This window comes from Nycticebus coucang, chromosome 16, assembly GCF_027406575.1.
Source record: "Nycticebus coucang isolate mNycCou1 chromosome 16, mNycCou1.pri, whole genome shotgun sequence".
Lineage (NCBI taxonomy): Eukaryota > Metazoa > Chordata > Mammalia > Primates > Lorisidae > Nycticebus > Nycticebus coucang.
The window spans coordinates 5155111-5176485 of NC_069795.1; the positions used below are offsets into that span (position 1 = coordinate 5155111).

At 49.4% G+C, this 21375-nt stretch overlaps 2 protein-coding genes across 3 annotated transcripts in view; one reads left to right on the top strand and one right to left on the bottom strand.

Annotated features, from left to right (window-relative positions):
• Nucleotides 1-3734: 3734 nt before the first annotated feature.
• On the bottom strand, nt 3735-5649 carry LOC128568125 (WW domain-binding protein 11-like). The gene is made up of 3 exons (XM_053565800.1): nt 5453-5649; nt 5257-5390; nt 3735-4081 (listed from the first exon to the last, which is right to left on the bottom strand). Exons 1-3 carry the CDS (start codon nt 5647-5649, stop codon nt 3834-3836), a joined length of 579 nt encoding a protein of 192 aa, XP_053421775.1. The 3' UTR covers nt 3735-3833.
• The window catches only part of DSCAM (DS cell adhesion molecule), a 738786-nt gene continuing 722498 nt past the window's right edge, over nt 5088-21375 (top strand). Inside the window, exon 1 of one of the 2 annotated variants that reach the window (XM_053565720.1) lies at nt 5088-5690. In XM_053565720.1, coding sequence (XP_053421695.1) covers nt 5648-5690 — 43 coding nt within the window. In that variant the 5' untranslated portion in view covers nt 5088-5647. The remainder of the gene's footprint in view (nt 5691-21375) is intronic. The other variant, XM_053565722.1, reaches the window with a different exon arrangement.

Sequence of the window (21375 nt, forward strand, 5' to 3'; positions counted from 1 at the left end):
GGCGCAAAGACGCACACTCCACACAAAACACACCCCCTCATTAACACAGACACCACACACACAAACACACCAGGTGGCTGAGTTAGACGTGTCAGTTCCCAACTGTGGAACTTGTCCCATCACATTATCCCAGTAAATGGTGAGAGTAGTAGGGACTGCGTTTTGGTTACCTTTTATCACACACAGTTAAGTGTGTTAGGTGTGTAAGACTTCAGTGTATGCCTTGATGAAATTTTACATGTGCGTGTCCGCACATGACGCCACCCAGACCGAGGTGGAGGACATTCCAGTAGCCCAGAGGCCCCTGCCCCTCCGGGTCCACCATATGTAACTTTAAGCTCCCAGGAACCGTTGCAGCCATTTGTAGACACCAGACACACTCCGAATATTGGGGGAGGACCCTGTCAGCTCATTGGAGGAAGAAATGGTGGGCTGAGCAGACACTCTTGGTCAGGCCTGCCCTCTGCAGTTCTGAGAGCAGAGGTGAGATAGCGCCTGGCTTTAATTTGACCTGAGCACCCGGCAGAGTGAGGCTGTCGGTGAGATGTACAGTGAGGATGTGTCCATGGGCACGGCTGCAGACGGTGCTGGCACCATGGAGCTGTTTTCTGTGTAGCCCTATCCGAGGGAGCTCCTGTATCTCACTGAATGTCTGAACAATCTTCTAAGGCAATGTTTTTCTTTTTTTTTTTTTTTTAATTTTTTTATTAAATCATAACTGTATACAATGATATGATTATGGGGCATCATACACTCACTTCATAAACCATTTGACACATTTTTATCACAGTGGTTAACATAGCCTTTCCGGCGTTATCTCAGTTACTGTGCCAAAACATTTATATTCTACATTTACCAAGTTTCGCAAATACCCCTGTAATATGCACCACAGGTGTGATCCCACCGATTCCCCTCCCTTAAGGCAATGTTTTTCAACATTTTTTAATCTCATAGCATGCTTGAACTTATAGTTAAACTTTTGTGGCACACTTAAATGATGTTGATCAAAAAAAGAAAAAGAGTAAAAGAACAACAACAACAAAAAAAAAACCACACTGTACTTTGAACTTCTTCTGATAATAATTTAGTTAATGGCCTTTAAAAATTTTTGGCAAATTAAAGATCCTCTCATGGTACACCCCTGTGCCATGGCACACCATTTCAAAATCACTGTTCTAAGGTACGAAAGGCAGGCATTATTATTCTATTTTCCAGGAGAAAAAAAAAACCCTGAGACTCCAGGATAAAGTCTGAACTCCTTCTCTGGGCCTGTAGGGGCAGCCTGCTGGCCCCAGGCAGGAGACGCACGCGGGCAGCGGAGAAAGGTCCTGGGGTCCTTGCTCACCTCTGCGTTCCTTTCAGAACACGTTTCTGCACCTCCTTTCTTTTCAGCGTCTTGGGTTCTGTCGGTGTTTAGTTATGTTTCTCTCTCTCCAAAAGATATGTTGACATTCTGACCCTCAGTACCTCTGAATGTGGCCTTATTTGGAAGCGAGCTATTGTAGACAGAATCAGTTGAGACTAGGTCACAGTGGAGAAAGATGGGTCACTGGTCCAATGTGACTGCTGTCCTCGTAAGAAGAAGAGACACAGAGACACGCACGGGGAGCAGGCCGAGATGGGTGACGCAGCCACCAGCCGCCGAGAGCCCAGCATTGTCAGTGACCACTGGAAGCTAGGAAGAGGCCAGAAAGAGTAGTTCCCTACAAGTTTCAGAAGAGTAGAGCCCAACCACCACCTTGAGTTTGGACTTGTAGCCTTCAGAACGGTGAGACAATACATTTCTGTTTAAGCCACCCAGTCTGTGGGCCTCTGTTTCAGCAGCCCTAGGGAATTAATACAGGCCCCCTGTGGGGAAATACATATTGTCTTGGTCAGAATTAACCATGAAGGTCAGCCAGGAGTGACCCCCTCACTGTGGAGACCTTCCTGCCTGAGCCCCTTACCCATCCCTGCCAGTGTCCAACTCCATCCCTTCCTTCAGCACACGGCTCAAATGCCAGGGCTTCAGAGATGCTTTCTCAGGCTTCCAACAGAATGCAGAGGAGTAAAGGACTCGGCAACAGGGATGATATAACCCCAAGTGCAAATTCACATTGTTTCTTTTGTAGCAACAGTTCAGGTTCAGTGAGCACAAAGGCAGCCTCTTAGACCTCGTCTCTCTTCCGCTAGGAGGATTTACCTGGGAGAAGGCAGAGTGGGGGAAAAGTGAACGACTGTATATGGAATCCTACAGGCTGATCTTCCAGAGGCTAGGCATCGCACTGATCAGGACTCCAAAAGGAGGAATCGTGTCAAACCTAACATATTACAGAAAGTTGGCTTTTCCAGATGTGAACACCTCAGGGCTAGAATGCCTCCCTTCCTTGATTCAGATTTGCATGCGGACATCACAACTGAACTGGAGGGCTCAATGAACTTGCCATTTTCTGCAAAAAGCTTCTCTGGGAGGGAGCATGAAGCTCTCTTCTTTCTGGCTTCCTCAGCCTTTTAGGTGTACTCATGTGCACAATCAATTTTAGAGCTGCTTCCCCTTTCTCCCTGCATTAGGGCTCTCCATTCCAGTGAGCACGTATGCACAGAGCTCATGCTGGTGCCGGATCTTTGGCATACCTTGTGGGACAGGACAGAGTCTGGTCTATTTCATGGCACTCACAGTTCAGTGGGGTGCAAGAATGCATTTTACCAAAGTATGTCACATAAATACATATAAAAGAGAGGTTGGTGAATGTGGTAAACCCATTCAAGAACTTTAACCCATTGAGTCTGTGGCAGACATGTTACATAGACAGTCACAGAGGGGTGGACCTCTGTGCACCTGCATGGGGGACCCACCCTGTTCCACACTCAGAAGGACCTGCACTTGGTGTTGGAGACTCTGCAGTGTCCATCTTGAAATTGTTAACAATATTGCCCCTGAATTCATACTTTCTAAGTCTGATGGGAACATGCAGAGGGCTTGGAGCCTGAGCAGTACACCCTCAGCTGCCTGCCACCTCAGAGCCAGTTCTCTGCTGTTCACTGACCCCCTCCTGTCTTCATCCCTGCTCCTCCTCCCCCAAGTCCATGCCTATTCCCTGCAATTGTCACTGCTCTCCAATAGGTGGCAGGCGGGAGGTCTGTGCTCTGCTGACTTGGCCAACCCACCAGTGTGGGTCTGGGCATGTGCATGGGATACACTCAGGGCGAGGCCAGGGAGGCAGAGCCCAGGGAACTGGAGCCTATTGCCCCACCTCTAATCCAGACACCAAGAGCTTCTTAGCATGGAGGCAGCAATCCCAGGGAGATCTCCCCTCCACTGCATTTTGTGGCCATGGTCTGTGTAAGAGAGGGACAGTGGAGTGGCTTTCCCAGACCCCAACCCCCCTTGGCTGTGCACAACCCTGCAGGTGGAGTCTGATGTGCTGCCCCGCGTCACCTGGCAGGGCCCTGGCATCTGTGAGGGGCTGCCCTCACCCCAAATATTCCTGTGCCCAAGGGAGCTCAGCATTAGATAGCAAATAAAAGACACCATGCCAGGTTGAGAGAGACCGGGAAAGAAAGGAGGAGGCTTTCTATTTTAGTACTTTAATGGTGATTTTTTTTTTTTCATTTTACACTGGATCCCGCAAATCATGTAGCCAGCCCTGCCCCCAAACTCAGAAATAACCACGGTGACCATGTGCCATCAGCAGGCCGTCAGATCTTCACAACCGTGCGGGCAGGAACTCTGAAAATTTCCATTCTGCACAGAAGGAAAACGAGGCTCGGTCACAAGCACGAGCTGAGCCCGGTGTCCGGTAAGTGGAAGCGGTGTGGCTGGGCCCAGGGTGCGTCTGGCCCCGTGCTCAAGCTCAGAAGGGTGATGGCTGACTTGAGCCTGCAGAGGCTGGTGTGCAGTTAGGAATTCGTGAGCTGAATGACCGGGTGAGCTGACCAGAGAGGCAGGGGTGAAACAAGGCCCGCGGCGGGCCTTGCTGGACTGCACGCAGACGGCCAGGCGGGAGCACAGGCGCAGGCAGAGTCGGAGGACACTCTGGTTCCGGTGTGTGGCACAGCGGCTGGGCCGGCGCAGCCTGAGTGGGCGGCAGCACGTGATCACCTGCAGATGCAGAGAGATGGCGAGTAAGCATCACCGGCTCAGCTGACCCTTCCCAGTACACAGGGCCTGGCCATCTTGTGCCCAACCCTGGTAAAGCACCATTTTGTTTCTGCCTCACCATTTGCTTTGCCTGTGTTATTTTGTAAGCTGTCTGAGGTGTGCGTAATCCCCCTCGGTGTTTGGAGGGGCGCGTGGAGGCTGGGCAGAAGACGCTCGGTGCCTAGGAAACCTACCAATTTCCCAGGAGACCGTGTCCCCGCTACTGCCCACTGCAGAAAGGTTTTTCTCTGTCCTTATTGCCCTGACTCTGAGCATTCTCTCTTGGATCCTAAATTGGGTGTATTCCAGCCCTGTCGGTCATTATTTTGCCAAGTGATGGATGGAATATGGATGTGTGCCCTTTAAAGAGCATGCCTTTGACTATTACTGTGGCTCCAAGAACCGTAGAGAACATTCAGGAAATGTTGTCATACTGGCTTTAGACAGTAATGTGAAAGGGGTTATATGTTTGGGATTACCCATATTATCAACAATTTTAATCAGCTTTTTTATGCACCATTCAGAGAGCAAAATTAGAACTGCTTGTGTTTGTATTCCACAATGTATTCGAGATAATTAAAAATTAGCCTGTGAAATCATAGAGATCTGTATAGCAGCAGCCAGGATTGGGAGGCAGTATTTCCCTCCAGGCAAATGAACTGGACTTTTCTGAGAGTAAATACAGAATCTGAATCCAGCTGCACATTTCATCAAACTACGAACATTTCACGGTCACCCCTGTGCAGCAGGCGACCTTCTGCGACGGTTCTCCTGGCCATATCTTATTAGCAACCGGCAAGAAAATACCGAAAAATAATCGGCTGTTGGAATGATTATTTAAGCCGCTAAGAAATTCATCCTGGTGACTGTGCGTGACAGTGCGGTGGCTGCGCCCTGCCGGGTCCTGCCTCAGTTCGCCTGCACTTCTCTGCTGCTGCTTTAAGACTGCAGAGCGCCCCAGCGGCCAGAGGCAGGGGAGGGGTCCCCGCTCGCCTCCGCGCTCTCTCGCTCTGCTCGCCGGGCTCACAGGCAGGGAAGGGCGGCCCAGGCATCCATGTGATCGAGGCCGGAGCCCGGGAAAGATGCGCCTGTCCGCCCGCCTGCTGCCTGGATGCGGAGGGTGAGGGCTGGCTCACCGGAGGCCGCCGGCTGCGCGTTCTGGGCGCCGGGCGCCCGGGATGAGCTCAGGCCCGCGTCCGCGGCTGTCTGCACCCGCCGACCTGCCGGGGGCCCCCTGAGCTGACGGCGCACCTGGGCTGCGGCCGCGGCGCTGGGCGCGGCGTCCGGGAGCAGGTGTGCGGGAGCGCAGCGCGCGGCGAGCGCAGCTCTCGCCCCGGAGCCCGGCCGTGCCGCGTGCCCGGGCGGCTCGGCAGCGGCGGCGGCGCCGGCGGCGCGTCCTCGGCGGGCAGCGGGCGGGCGGCGGCCCCCGGGCAGGTGCCGAGCGGCCAGCGGAGCCGGGCCGGGCGGAGCGCGGGGGGCGAGGCCGGCGCGTCGCTCGCTCGCGGGAGGCCGGGGAGCGGCAGGGGCATGTGGATACTGGCTCTCTCCTTGTTCCAGAGCTTCGCGAATGGTGAGCCTTTCGGTTTGTGATGAATTTCATTTCTTATAATTCACCGGGCGGCGGGGGGGACTGAATGAATGGGGAAAGTCTTCTCCCTTCCACCCCCTTCTATGTTAAATTTTCGTGCTTTCATTTGTTTTTGCAATATTATTTTTATTTCTTTGGGGAGGAGAGGTAGCAATGAAGAGAGGCTGAGGGAGAATTCGCTCTGTAATCATTTCAAGGCGCTTACCTAGCCAAGTGACAGCTCAGAGCCTAACTCCAGGACTAGGCAGCTGCCTCATTCGGAATAAGCCAGGTTTGGTGACAGGAGGAAGATCGCCACTTAGACTATGGCAACCTGAAAAGGGCTAAGGCATTCCAGGTGCAGGGGTCGGTGAAAAACATCTGTCTTCACATTTGAAGATTTTTGAGCCTTTAAAACATGTGATTTAATTCTACAATTTATCTCCAGCAGCAATGAAGGCTTTAAGAAGGTTCCGTCCTTCTATACCAACCCCCCACCCTTGGTGCCACACAGTCCTTACGGTCGTTTATGTAAAATTATGCACTGATAAGCATTACATCATCTGAAATGCTGACAAATTAGGAAAAAAAACAACAACACCTGTACAGTTGTAGAAATGAAATCAGTGAATATCATAAACAGCAGTCCTCTTCTCATGCCCAGCCAGTATTATTTTTTTGAAATGCTTTCTTGGCATTTAGAAAGCAATTGCTCTTGACTAAGTCAGACCCCATTAGTGAGTGTGAATGCACCTTAGGTCGCCTGTCACGGTGTAAATATGAACTTCCATGTATGAAGGGCTTCCTCTCGTGTGGGAAGGAGAGGAAATGTCATCATTTGACTTTGCCTGGGAGTAGCTGCAGCTTAAATTTCCTTTTCAAATTTTGGAACCCAGATCTGCATAAAATGTAGAACCTGCTGACAGTTTAAATTAAACCATTAAGCAGAATTCCCTTGGTGGGGGGGGAGAGAAGGGAGGAGAGAAAATCTGGCTCTGGTGAGAAAATACCAGAAGCAAAGGGGAGGCTCTAAGATTTTCCTGGAAGACACACAGGGACTCTCTGCCTGCTCCGAGTGCCTTTTCTTTGCCTAGCTAGCTAGTCTGTAAAGAGTCAACATGACAACAGGCCAGGAGAAAATGTATAAATGTTACCCAATTTTTAAAAGATGATGACTAAGAAAAAGGTTGAGCTGAAAGAAAGAACTCCCCAAATTAACATAAAAATGGCACCTTGCTCTCGGATATAACCTAAAGCAAAGTATTTGAAACTTTCATTTTGAGATTTCCTAGTAGGAAAGAAGTGTAACAAGTTCTGACAAGGCGCCCAGCTTTCCCAGAGGGCACTCTACCTGCCCTGTATCCACCTGCGAGTTTACCTGCGGGAATGGATCTGCTCCAGGGAACACGAGGAGATGTGTCAGGGAAGTCAGCCCTTGCTGCTCTTCTGCTAATGTGCCCTCGTAAGAGACATACAGATGCTGACAGATGTGTTCCAAAGCCACAAAGCCCTGACAGCCTGTCTCCCCTGTCAGGCCGTGCATCTCTGGGCTCATGGAAAAGGCCTGGGGTATAGGATGAAACAAAATTTCCACCATACAGGGAAGTACATGTTTCAGGGTGATGGAAGAGGTTGTGCTTCTGGTTGTCAGTCAGCCAGTATCTATTAATGGTTTAAATTATAAATGACAAAAATGTTATGGAAGAATTTAAGATAGTCTCCGATACAGAAATGCTCTAGGCAATTTTTCTTAAATTAGTATTTTATAGCTAAAATAATCATAGAAAAAACTATCTCGTTAAAATTATGTAGAAACTCAAATCTTCTACAATGTGGAAAATGCTATATGCGGCGTGATGTAGGGGAACATGTATTGAGTTCTGTGAGGTTTTCTGTTCACAACTTTTAAAATCAATTGTTAATCAATAATCATCGTTACTGTAATGAATATAGGCAGAATACACATAATATAAGACATAAACAGCACAGGCAAATTATGTTTTACGTTACTGTATTATGTGTTCTCATCCTATCGACCAGGGGTCTTTGGAACGATCTTATATGATCGAGGCCTCTCTTTATATGATCAAGGGTTATTTTTTGTTAAGCTTGACTGTAAAGCTTTGGGATCTTTCATTATGGAGAGAAACCAGCTTTAAAGAATTTTATAAGGAATGATGTTCAGTATATATTGGGAAAAGAATCATGAAATACATAGTCAAAATAAAGAGTTCAGTTTGGAACATGGCCTGTTCCTAAGACCATATTTCAAAAACGTGAAAGTAAATGGTTCCTACCTATCTGAATGAAACTTTTAAAAAAATGGAGAAGTATATTTTTGTCAACAACTGTCATATTTTGATTTTAATTTTGAAAAATGTAATTTTAATTTTTTAATGAAATTTAATTTAAAATTTTCAAAATTAAAATTTTGAAAATTCTGAATATGTGTTAAAAGATTGATGAATTCTAATACCCAAACCAATTACTGCTAGGCCTCAACCATCAGAATGTCTGACATGATGGAAAATACATATATTTTTTAATTTGTAAAAGATTATGCAGTTTAATACTTGGGTTGCTGATAAAATGAGCCCACAGATGTCTGCATTTTAATAGTAGCAGTATTTTTCTTATTGTTGTATGCGATGTACATTTATTTCTTAATAAAAATGTGGTTGCTGGACAGGCTGCAGGCATTATTTTGGGCAAAAAAACAGAGATCAGAGACAAGTCCCTTCATGGGTTAAACCCGTGAATGAATGACCTCAGCTGATAAGGTGCAGTAATCATGTTTTAAAGCAGGCAGCTTGTTCTACAATATTCTGGAAATACTCACACAAGAGCTTCTGTTACAGTGCAAGGAAATGGGGTGCATGTATGTGCCGACACTCACCCCCACACATCCCTCAGCATCTTCTCAGTCCAAGCATCATGCTGCATTGTGTTTCAGAATGGTTTTAACCCCAGGGGGATAGTCTAGCTTAAAATTCTTGTTACAAGCATAGATGGGCCTTCAGTTAGGCAGAATGATGAAGAATGTATTGTATATGTATTTTTGCTAGTATCTTGGCATCTCTGTTTTTACACACACACACACACACACACACACACACCCCTGACATCTTTTCTCCTGAGCTGTGGGATTTGGGGCTTTATTGCATCCGATTCCAGGGGGCCTGAATGTCATGGAGATGGCCGAGGGTGGGCTGATGGGAGCAAGAACGTGCTCATTATGTGCAGCCCCTTTGGGCACCATCGGTTCACTGATAGGAAATTATAGGGCACATACTTGATATTTTATTTAAATGTACAAGCAGACCTTCGTGAGCACCAATGCACCCGGAGGGCTGTGAAGGTGATTTTTATTTAATTCACATAAATGTATGAAGGAAAAATGTAATCAGGTCAAAGATTTCAGGGTTTCTCCCCCTCCACTCCTTTATTAAGCAGATTAAAATTCTACCCCAGATTTTTCAGGTTTCATCTAAAATTCCTAGGCCTTTTTAACTTCAGCTGCAGGCCCCTACAAGATGCCCTCTGTAGGAAAACAAAATGCCAGGCAGACCTTTAATAAATGCCAGCTGGTCCTTCTCCACTTTCTGACCCTCTCCTTTCCATCTTTGGTGTGACCACGGTGTGGGGAATCTGTGAGTCGCTGGGCAGAACCAGGGCAGTACCCACTCTGGGAGGGGAATGAATCTTGACTTTGAAAATTGCCACTTTAAATCTCTTGACAGGGCCTCCATGTAGCTGGCTATTTTGGAAACAGACTCAGTTCCATGTGTGTTGCAAGTTGATATAAAGGGGGGGAGAAGGAGGTCGTTTTGTAAAGAAAAACCTATGGTCGCCATAGGAGATTGGAAATTTAGGTTTGAAAAATAAAATGATGCATCCCTGAAGTGGGTGCATTTACAAAATTTATGGCATTCATGTTTCGTAAAATTAGCTGAAATCTACGGGAGAAATCATGAATGTGGCTCATAAATAATTAATAGGTAGTGGAAAAAGAATACATTTTGAAGTGGGCAGAACATTCAGTAGCGTTTTCAGAAATGACCACCTCGGTCTCCTGGGTTTCCACGCGTGTTCGGCCCACCTCGCCAGGGCAGGCGGGGGACCCCGGGATGTGCCCGCGCACGCCCCGTGTCTGGGCATTTTCTGGGCTGCTGCGCTGAAGTGCATGCTGGGCCTTGGTGACCGCACTGTCAGCCTGGGGGTGGGGGGAGTGAGGTGCTGCTACCTGCGTGTTGATTGTGTCCCCGCCGTAGGACGCTAGTGGGCGGCAAACCTCACAAGACTCAAGCAGCAAGCCTTCAGCAGAGCAGGAAACCCGCCGCCTCGGAGGAAGGACTGCTCCGCGCAGGTGTCAGGGCTTTCCTCCGAAGGCGCCTTCCAGCAACTCTCAAGTTCAGGGCGCCCAGGCTCCAGTGTGACGGAGTTGGTCTAACAGGAACAATGCAAAGGCTACCGCAGGTCAGGCAGGGTCCGGCAGTCTTTGTTCTCAGTCGTACGAGGAGGACCATGTTTGCAGCAGTATTTGGAAACCTGGAAGGTGCAGAGAAAGGGGAAAGAGCGCATGCAGGGGACCGGCGGGGCTGCGCAGCGGTGCCTTGGCACACCCCTTCCTGGCGTGGCGCGCGCGTCTGGAGGTGGCGGCTCGGGAGCAGCTCCGCGCCTGATTGGCTGACCTTCCAATGTCATTCCAGGAGCCGCCGCTTCTCCCGCTAATGGTGACAGGGTGATGCTGACGTGCCGCTCCTCCGCAGTCCATCAATCTCTGCAGGCCGGACTCCGGAGCGGGAGCCCCCTTCCGTCCCCCCAGGCAAATTGGAAAGCACCTGTTCCTCAGACTGGGCGTTAACTCTTCGTGTTCCAAACAGCTGGGCACAGAAATTGTCGTCTTAGCTCTCTGAGCCCGTACCCCCGCCAACTATATATCTTTTCCTTTTCTTTAGGGTTTTGAAAATGCAGGAAACTGCAAAGTTGCATTTTCCTTGCCAAATCTGGGGTTGAGATATGGCTGTGAGAATGGAAGATTCCAGCAGCCCCACGCTGTATCCACTATGCTGTTCTCAGAACCGAGGGTGGAGCCCACGGGTGTTTTCTGCAGGTGACACAAGGTCCACGCAGGAGGGAAGCTTCACTGGCAAGTGCACGTCAGGAGATTTCAGTTGAGAGGCCAGCGTGGCTAGGATGTCCGGAAGGGCTGGATTCAGAGACCTCCCTCTGGAAATCAGATTCTTCCATAGTCCCTTTCCCTAAAGCCATGGCGTTCCTTTGGTAGTGTCTGTGGCTCTCAGTCCTTTGGGGCCTGCTTGCCTAGCGACTGCCTCTCTCACTGGAGAGGAACATCTAGGTAAGATGTGCTGCTCAGGTGAAGTCGGCCCAGCAGAGCTCTGGTGTGCAGAGTGTGGAAACGTGTGTTCCCCACCGAGTGAAAGAACGGAGACAGTGCTGGCTCGGACCTTCCTGCCCTCCTCCCCTTCCCCTCCTCTCTTCCTCTGCCTTTCCCCTCTTAGCTTCCCACCTCAGCCTTCCTCCTGTCTTTCTGATGTGGAAGCCATTTGTGAGAAGCAGCTGTGAGGATCCCTCTCCTCCAGCCAGCTTGCTCTGACATGCTGGCTTCATGGCTATAGCAGTGTTTATTTTTTAGAAATGCTTTTGGCTTGGGGCGTTTTCTTCTCTTCTCCAAAAGAGAATCAAGAGCTGACTATGTGATGGGCTTTCTTGGGGGTTACACAATGGTGGTCTTATTGCCTCAGGTGCTCTTATTGCTGTGGACTGGGTCTAGTGTCCTGACAGGAATTTCCTCAGTGTGCTGGACCCCTTGTTATCAAGCTTATGCCGCTAAGTGGCGTGATTTAAAATTCTATACAATGTTTATTGCCCTGTGGCCTTCTGAAAGCAAGCCAGAAATATCAAACCAACATTTACCTTTCACCAAGGGCTCCTGGGAATTCATTTCTTCATCAAAGAGCCACCCAGGACATCAAAACAAGGCTTCGTTTCTTAGGCCTTAATCATCTGTAAAAAGTCCCATCAATATTTCCTTGTGTCTCCTATGGACTTATACGGTTTCTCGTTCTTATCTTTATTCTTTTGTGGCAGAATCTAATACACCAGCTGGTACCTTCATCAAAGTAACCTGAGAGGAACATGTTTTTAGCATTGTGAAAATTTCAATTTTTATTTAAAATAAGATTCAAATTTGGTGTCCTATTGCTTACAGATTTATCAGCTTTTGATTTTTAGGGATCTGTATTTGTTTTATGGGATCACAGTTGATTTTTAAAAAATCATCCACTTGGATTAATTTTTTGTCTTAAAGCCCCCAGGATTATATAAATAAATATCATGGTTTAACAGAGAGGGTATGAATGGGATCTCAAAGATATAAGATAAAAAGAAGAAGGAAGGGGCTACTACATAGAAAGGCAGACTGACAGGGATTAATGAATCTTTCCTGCATCCCTAGTTAAGTTATTTTTTTACTCAGAAGACAGTGAGTAAGATTTAAGAGGGAGCAAGCAGTCTTATTTATAGAAAGCCCTTTTAAATGCAGCGGCAAAGACAGTCAAAAACTGAAAACGCAAGATCACCTTCGTACTGGGTGCTAGCTTTCCCCAACTTCCTGGCACAAGGCAGTATTTTGGAGGAGAAAAAGAAGCATAGCAAATCTTGACAGATTGAGAAATCTCTTTGGACTCTGCAGAATGTTCTAGAAATGCTTTCCTTGCTTAAGTCCATGTTAGGTTCAGGAAGATGGAAGTGGGGAGCAAATATATACGTTATCTGAACAGAGGACTAGAGGTGAAGGGAGGACATTGAACTTGCAGTGCTGTGAGCAGTATTTCCTCCGAGTAAGTCTTTCTTGGAGATGTTCCGCAGCAGAGTAGTAGGAGAGGAGCTCCACGTGTACATTTAGAGTAGCACAGTTATGAAAGAAGAATTATCACAGGTCCCTCTATGTTAACCATTTGTTAAATTCTATAGTTTTAAATTGCCACATTTGCATTGCTAATTGGTCAGTCTCATTGGGGCAGGCGATATTGCCCCAGGCTGCTTGACTGACATAAATATTCCTAGACAAGGGGAAAAGCACACACTTACTTGTAGAAATGAAATAGTCATTTTAGGATTTCATGTATAAGTAAAAGCATGGGTATTTTTTTCCAGTATTGTTTGGCTTATTTCACTTAGCATAATATTTTCCAGGTTCTTTACATATATACAATTTTAAAAATTAAGAAAAAAATTCAGTCTTCCTTCTGTTCCTTACAGCATTCTGCTTTTACTCATTACAAGAGGTCTTATTTCCTGTTAGTAATAGAATTGCATTTGTATGCAAACACTGCTGGTTTATGGGTCAAAAATCTAGACAAAATCCATGCTCTGGCTCCCAGAATAAGTGCTGGGTAACACATTTGCCTTTTATCATAGGACCAACGATCTATAAAATGGGTCATTTCGTAGCTGATCTCTCCAGACTACAGGGTAGGGAGACAGATAAGGCAGTGGAGAGACATTTGAACTATTAAATTATTGATTTTGATTCATATGGGCCCTGACTTTTTAAATAGTAAAATAAAGACGCCAGAAACCTTGCCATTTTACACAGAATTTTTATATTTATTTATTTATTTATTTTTGGCATAGAATCTCACAGTAGTGTGCTGTAGCGTCACAGCTCACAGCAACCTCAAACTCTTGGGCTTACATGATTCTCTTGTCTCAGCCTCACAAGTAGCTATGATTACAGGCACCCGCCACAATGCCCCGCTATTGTTTTGTTGTAATTGTTGTTCTAGCTGGCCTGGGCTGGGTTTGAGCCTACCAGCCCTGGTGCATGTGGCCAGCACCCTAACATTGAGATAGGGTACTGAGCCTGTTTTCCACAGAATTTAAACAATTCTTTTTCGTTTCTTCTGTAAATAATATAGTGAAATTCAGTTTATGGTTCTTTCTAGATACCTAAACTGTCTTCACTATTGGATGCTTTGCAAAACCACAGTATGGTGATACCACTTTACCAAGTAAAGTGATGACTTTGATGACCTCAGGGTTCCAGAGTGACTTCTGCAACTTCATGGGGTCACCACGATGAGCAGGTTTTAGGTAGTTTTAGAACCAGTGGGCATGGGTCTGAGGGCAGAAGGGATGCTGCTGTGGGGTGGCCCACGCCACACACTGGAGAGCCACGCCACGTGCAATGCCTGATTACAGTGCGGACTCTTACAAATGGAATAAAGCACCAGTCCTTCTTGAGAACTGCAGGACAACGGGAGAGTTTCTGTGCTTCACGAGACAAAGGCAATCTGAAGATAATGAGAACCACTGTGATTCCATTTGTATACGTTAATTTTATCCCTTTCCCCCCTATATTAAGGACTGAGCTAGATTGTAGAAACCTTGTCCTTTAAGTAAATACACTTTCTCATGAGAGAAATTCAAGATTCATTTCTTCTTTCTGGAGTAGCCCCACGGTAGAGTGGTTTGATCTTGGGTTCCCACAGGGACACGGAAAACCCCAAGTCCCAGTCAGCGTAATGACAGTGTTTATTTCTGTAGAATATTTATCAGTGGCCGAGCATTTCTAATAACTGATGTGGAGCTTCCAGGGCAGAGAGAATAATGCTTTGTCATATTACTTGTGAGACTGTAGGGTGAGCGAGAGACACCCAGCAGGGACAACAAGTGGCTCTCCCAACAAAACGGGCGATTTGATGCCATAGAGAAGGCACCCTGCCCACTTTATCACTCCTGTCGGGCCTAGACTTTGCCAGCTCTGGGAAGGAGAGTCTTTTGTCTATTTTGTTGGCTAGTGAAAAGGAAATGTATGAGAAATGTGAAATCCTCTCCCCGGGACAGGATTCACCTCTTGTAAGTTATTTAAGTTGGCAACCCAAGTTTGCAGCCTGCGTCTAATACCCTGATGCGATAGCAGGAGGTGGATAGGGTGGTTAGTTACCATATGTGACTATGTGTGTTGTGACTCTCCCAGATCAGTATCTTTGGTGGCTACTGTTTTCCCATAGACTTAATTGGATTTCTGTGTAGAAACCTTGGTAGAAAAATTTTGTCTTAGAAGTGACCTAGGTATTTATTTGTTTTGATCTGTGGTTGGTTCATCTCATTTATGTTTCGTGGGAGCCATCCGAACAGGGAGGAAGAGCTGGACGTGCCGAAGTGGGTCTGAGCTGTGGTTTGGAAAGCTCCCTGTGACAGTTTCTGAGTCCATGTGCGTTTGTCTTCTTTGCCCTCACAACCTCCAGGGCCCCCCAGGTTATAGTTTACATAGTTTGGTATGCGGTTTCCCAGCTCTGGCCACTAGGGTCTGAGTCTGGAGTCCTGGGTTATGCACGGCCTGGGAATCTGAACTGTTAACACTTATCTTTGGATATCCTGATCCACATGGCCCATAACCCACATTTACAAGAACGCATACTTGGACAGGGACTGCCCATTCCCAGATGGCGGTGCAGGAGCAGACCCTGGCTGGGAAGGGGAGGCACCAAGCTCCCTGCACTGTTGAGGAGCTCTGTGCTGGCCAGTGACTTACTGGTATACCTATGCAGGGAGGGGGCTTCACTGCCTACCATAACGGTTTCCTCAGGTTGGGGAGAGTGGGTGCTGAGGTTGCTTGAGGAAGGTGCCATCCTGCCGGCACTCTGGTGGGTGTGCTGATAGCTTGAGTCACCTACCTGTTAGTATCTATCCCTCGATGGTGTTTTTTCTTCTTGTCCTAGCATGTTTATTCAGGTTTATTGATAGCATGGGCTTTACCCATGGACTTGATTGAATGGCACTTCTTGTGATGATCCCCTTCCATCTTCACTAGCGGCTGGAATCCTGGCAGAAAAGCCCTTGGAAACCTAAATGTAACCACTGTCATGCCAAGCAAGAGATGGATAGTGAGAAACTATTTAGATTACTCTATAGGACAAGCTTGAGGGATGAGCCAGGCTGGAGTGAGACAGGAACGGAGAATGGATGTTTTTGCCATAGTTTTGCTGGGATCTTACCTTGAGAATGCTGCACAAACTCATTCCAGAGGAATGAGTCCAGAGGACTTGGGATTGTTTGTTCTGTTGGATTTTCTTGGCTTCTGCCTCTTTCTTTCGGGTTAATGATCACAAGTTGACTGTACTTTTTGTACAGAGCCTATATCATCATGCTAAGTTGTCTGAAAGGGCATATTTGCATTTCAGACCCTGTTATATATACACATAAGATAAAATTGAGGGCAGTTATTGGTGACAGAATGACCCTTTTAAAACACCATGTCCTGGATTTTTGAACTAAAATAGACGGGAATATGTGCTGGAGAGAGGCCTACATTCAGAACCTTAAAAATATCTTTTGGTGTCCTGAGATCTTATTTTAGGTAATATTAAAAATAACTTTCTCTCTTAGGCATCTTAAACAAGTTTGATTTTATCATCTTTTGGTGATTTTGTTGTGATTCACTATAGAAATTATCTTTCAGAGTAGCTGTTTTGAATTTTACCTGTAGAAGAAAATGGCATAAAAGCCATTGTAAGCTGAAGAAATGCGATTTCCTCTTACTCATCACTGCAGGAATGAGAGGAGACTATTTCTTTGCAGTAATAGCTCCCTACCTATGTTCATTTTAATGGGGTGGGGGAGGGTTATGCTGAGCAGTCACAAGATCTGCCAAGGGAGTTTGTAAAAGAAGATCCCAGTTTTAAATAGCTCCCGACTCCTCCCTGACTTGGGGATCTCACAGCCTGCACAGCACAGTTCACTGTCATCTTTTCAAAGTTGCCGTCGAGTAGGTCAGTCTTTTCTCATCTCTCCCCGATGGAAAGGGCACAAATATTTCCATCATTAGATTTAATAACCTGTGATGCATTCATGAGTAATTGTAAATGGTGAAACACTTTACAAAAAGTAAAAGTGAGAGATTGTGTGACTCAGATTTATTATTAAAGCAAATCACCTTACCCCATAGAAAATATTTATTACTTACTATGGTAAATGTTGAGCGCTTTTTTTGCCCCTGGGGTTTGTAACATCTCTTCCAAGAATGAATATTATGAGGTCCAGCTGGACTAGGGGCCAAGGCAGGTTAAGGTAGTACAGTGAATGGATTATAAGCCAGATGCATTATGGAAAGCTGGGCGAGCGTCTGCATTTCGTCTCTCTTCATCACTTTCACCTTTCCATCCTCAGAAACCAGGAGTAAATATCATAGCTTGCGTGCATGAGATGAGAGCGTAAGAAGAGAGTTGTATTTCCCCAGGGACTGATGGCCTTTGCTGGCACGATTCCTTTTCAGAATCACTGTTGTTCGCTCCTGTGTGGTAGTGGGGGATACTGCTATCAGCTCCTGCCCGGGTGGGTAGTGGGGGATACAGCTATCAGCTCCTACCTGGGTGGGTAGTGGGGGATACTGCTATCAGCTCCTGCCCGGGTGGGTAGTGGGGGATACTGCTATCAGCTCCTACCTGGGTGGGTAGTGGGGGATACTGCTATCAGCTCCTGCCCGGGTGGGTAGTGGGGGATACTGCTATCAGCTCCTGCCCGGGTGGGTAGTGGGGGATACTGCTATCAGCTCCTGCCCGGGTGGGTAGTGGGGGATACTGCTATCAGCTCCTGCGCGGGTGGGTAGTGAGGGCTACCGCTATCAGCTCCTGCCCGGGTGGGTAGTGGGGGATACCGCTATCAGCTCCTGCCCGGGTGGGTAGTGGGGGATACCGCTATCAGCTCCTGCCCGGGTGGGTAGTGGGGGATACCCCTATCAGCTCCTGCCCGGGTGGGTAGTGGGGGATACCGCTATCAGCTCCTGCCCGGGTGGGTAGTGGGGGATACCGCTATCAGCTCCTGCCCGGGTGGGTAGTGGGGGATACTGCTATCAGCTCCTACCCGGGTGGGTAGTGGGGGATACCGCTATCAGCTCCTACCCGGGTGGGTAGTGGGGGATACCGCTATCAGCTCCTGCGTGGGTGGGTAGTGGGGGATACTGCTATCAGCTCCTGCCCGGGTGGGTAGTGGGGGATACCGCTATCAGCTCCTGCCCGGGTGGGTGGGTAGTGGAGGATACTGCTATCAGCTCCTGCCCGGGTGGGTAGTGGGGGATACTGCTATCAGCTCCTGCCCGGGTGGGTAGTGGAGGATACCGCTATCAGCTCCTGCCCGGGTGGGTGGGTAGTGGAGGATACTGCTATCAGCTCCTGCCCGGGTGGGTGGGTAGTGGAGGATACCGCTATCAGCTCCTGCCCGGGTGGGTGGTAGTGGAGGATACTGCTATCAGCTCCTGCCCGGGTGGGTAGTGGGGGATACCGCTATCAGCTCCTGCCCGGGTGGGTAGTGGGGGATACTGCTATCAGCTCCTGTGCGGGTGGGTAGTGGGGGATACTGCTATCAGCTCCTGCCCGGGTGGGTAGTGGGGGATACCGCTATCAGCTCCTGCCCGGGTGGGTGGGTAGTGGAGGATACTGCTATCAGCTCCTGCCCGGGTGGGTAGTGGGGGATACCGCTATCAGCTCCTGCCCGGGTGGGTAGTGGAGGATACCGCTATCAGCTCCTGCCCGGGTGGGTAGTGGAGGATACTGCTCTCAGCTCCTGCCCGGGTGGGTAGTGGAGGATACCGTTATCAGCTCCTGCCCGGGTGGGTGGGTAGTGGAGGATACTGCTATCAGCTCCTGCCCGGGTGGGTAGTGGGGGATACCGCTATCAGCTCCTGCCCGGGTGGGTAGTGGGGGATACCGCTATCAGCTCCTGCCCGGGTGGGTAGTGGAGGATACTGCTATCAGCTCCTACCCGGGTGGGTAGTGGAGGATACTGCTATCAGCTCCTGCCCGGGTGGGTAGTGGAGGATACTGCTATCAGCTCCTGCCCGGGTGGGTAGTGGGGGATACCGCTATCAGCTCCTGCCCGGGTGGGTAGTGGAGGATACTGCTATCAGCTCCTGCCCGGGTGGGTAGTGGGGGATACTGCTATCAGCTCCTGCCCGGGTGGGTAGTGGGGGATACTGCTATCAGCTCCTGCCCGGGTGGGTGGGTAGTGGAGGATACCGCTATCAGCTCCTGCCCGGGTGGGTGGGTAGTGGAGGATACCGCTATCAGCTCCTGCCCGGGTGGGTAGTGGGGGATACCGCTATCAGCTCCTGCCCGGGTGGGTAGTGGAGGATACTGCTATCAGCTCCTGCCCGGGTGGGTAGTGGAGGATACTGCTATCAGCTCCTGCCTGGGTGGGTAGTGGAGGATACCGCTATCAGCTCCTGCCCGGGTGGGTAGTGGGGGATACCGCTATCAGCTCCTACCCGGGTGGGTAGTGGGGGATACCGCTATCAGCTCCTGCCCGGGTGGGTGGGTAGTGGAGGATACTGCTATCAGCTCCTGCGCGGGTGGGTAGTGGGGGATACTGCTATCAGCTCCTGCCCGGGTGGGTAGTGGGGGATACCGCTATCAGCTCCTGCCCGGGTGGGTGGGTAGTGGAGGATACTGCTATCAGCTCCTGCCCGGGTGGGTAGTGGAGGATACCGCTATCAGCTCCTGCCCGGGTGGGTAGTGGAGGATACCGCTATCAGCTCCTGCCCGGGTGGGTAGTGGAGGATACTGCTATCAGCTCCTGCCCGGGTGGGTAGTGGGGGATACCGCTATCAGCTCCTGCCCGGGTGGGTAGTGGAGGATACTGCTATCAGCTCCTGCCCGGGTGGGTAGTGGGGGATACTGCTATCAGCTCCTGCCCGGGTGGGTAGTGGGGGATACTGCTATCAGCTCCTGCCCGGGTGGGTGGGTAGTGGAGGATACCGCTATCAGCTCCTGCCCGGGTGGGTGGGTAGTGGAGGATACTGCTATCAGCTCCTGCCCGGGTGGGTAGTGGGGGATACCGCTATCAGCTCCTGCCCGGGTGGGTAGTGGAGGATACTGCTATCAGCTCCTGCCCGGGTGGGTAGTGGAGGATACTGCTATCAGCTCCTGCCTGGGTGGGTAGTGGAGGATACCGCTATCAGCTCCTGCCCGGGTGGGTAGTGGGGGATACCGCTATCAGCTCCTACCCGGGTGGGTAGTGGGGGATACCGCTATCAGCTCCTGCCCGGGTGGGTGGGTAGTGGAGGATACTGCTATCAGCTCCTGCGCGGGTGGGTAGTGGGGGATACTGCTATCAGCTCCTGCCCGGGTGGGTAGTGGGGGATACCGCTATCAGCTCCTGCCCGGGTGGGTCGGTAGTGGAGGATACTGCTATCAGCTCCTGCCCGGGTGGGTAGTGGAGGATACCGCTATCAGCTCCTGCCCGGGTGGGTAGTGGAGGATACCGCTATCAGCTCCTGCCCGGGTGGGTAGTGGAGGATACCGCTATCAGCTCCTGCCCGGGTGGGTAGTGGGGGATACCGCTATCAGCTCCTGCCCGGGTGGGTAGTGGAGGATACTGCTATTAGCTCCTGCCCGGGTGGGTAGTGGGGGATACTGTTATCAGCTCCTGTCCGGGTAGGTAGTGGGGGATACTGCTATCAGCTCCTGCCCGGGTGGGTAGTGGGGGATACTGCTATCAGCTCCTACCCGGGTGGGTAGTGGAGGATACTGCTATCAGCTCCTGCCTGGGTGGGTAGTGGGGGATACTGCTATCAGCTCCTGCCTGGGTGGGTAGTGGAGGATACTGCTATCAGCTCCTGCCTGGGTGGGTAGTGGGGGATACTGCTATCAACTCCTGCCTGGGTGGGTGGGTAGTGGAGGATACTGCTATCAGCTCCTGCCCGGGTGGGTGGGTAGTGGGGGATACTGCTATCAGTTCCTGCCTGGGTGGGTGGGTAGTGGAGGATACTGCTATCAGCTCCTGCCCGGGTGGGTGGGTAGTGGAGGATACCGCTATCAGCTCCTGCCCGGGTGGGTGGGTAGTGGAGGATACCGCTATCAGCTCCTGCCCGGGTGGGTGGGTAGTGGAGGATACCGCTATTAGCTCCTGCCCGGATGGGTGGGTAGTGGAGGATACTGCTATCAGCTCCTACCTGTGTGGGTAGTGGAGGATACTGCTATCAGCTCCTACCCGTGTGGGTAGTTAGGATACTGCTATCAGCTCCTGCCCTGGTGGGTGGGTAGTGGGGGATACTGCTATCAGCTCCTGCCTGGGTGGGTGGGTAGTGGAGGATACTGCTATCAGCTCCTGCCCGGGTGGGTGGGTAGTGGGGGATACTGCTATCAGCTCCTGCTCAGGGTACGCTGAAGCCTGGAAGCAAGGCAAGGGGTGTGTTCTTTCAGCCTGTGAGTTGCCCCTGGAGACAGGTGTGTCTCACTAAAGATCTTTGGGGGCAGGCTGGTGTTTTTGTTTTTTGTGCACAGGTAAAGGTGTTATGGATTATTATTAAGCTCTAAACCAGGCATCCTCAAACTGGGCCCGTGAGCCACATGAAGCTGTGTGATTGTATTTGTTCCTATTTTGTTTTTTACTTCAAAATAAGACATGTGCAGTGTGCATAGGAATTTGTTCATAGTTTTTGTTATTAAACTATAGTCCGGCCCTCCAATGGTCTGAGGGACAGTGAATTGGCCCCCTGTTTAAAAAGTTTGAGGACGCCTGCAAACAGCCATGAAACTGTTCCATGGGACCAGACAATTATCGATTTAGGCTCATTATTTTTGGCAGGTGGGAATAAAAAAGACTCCTCCCATTTTCAAGTCTTGATTACTTTAAAAATGTATGCTCCTCGCAAATTGTGCTCTTC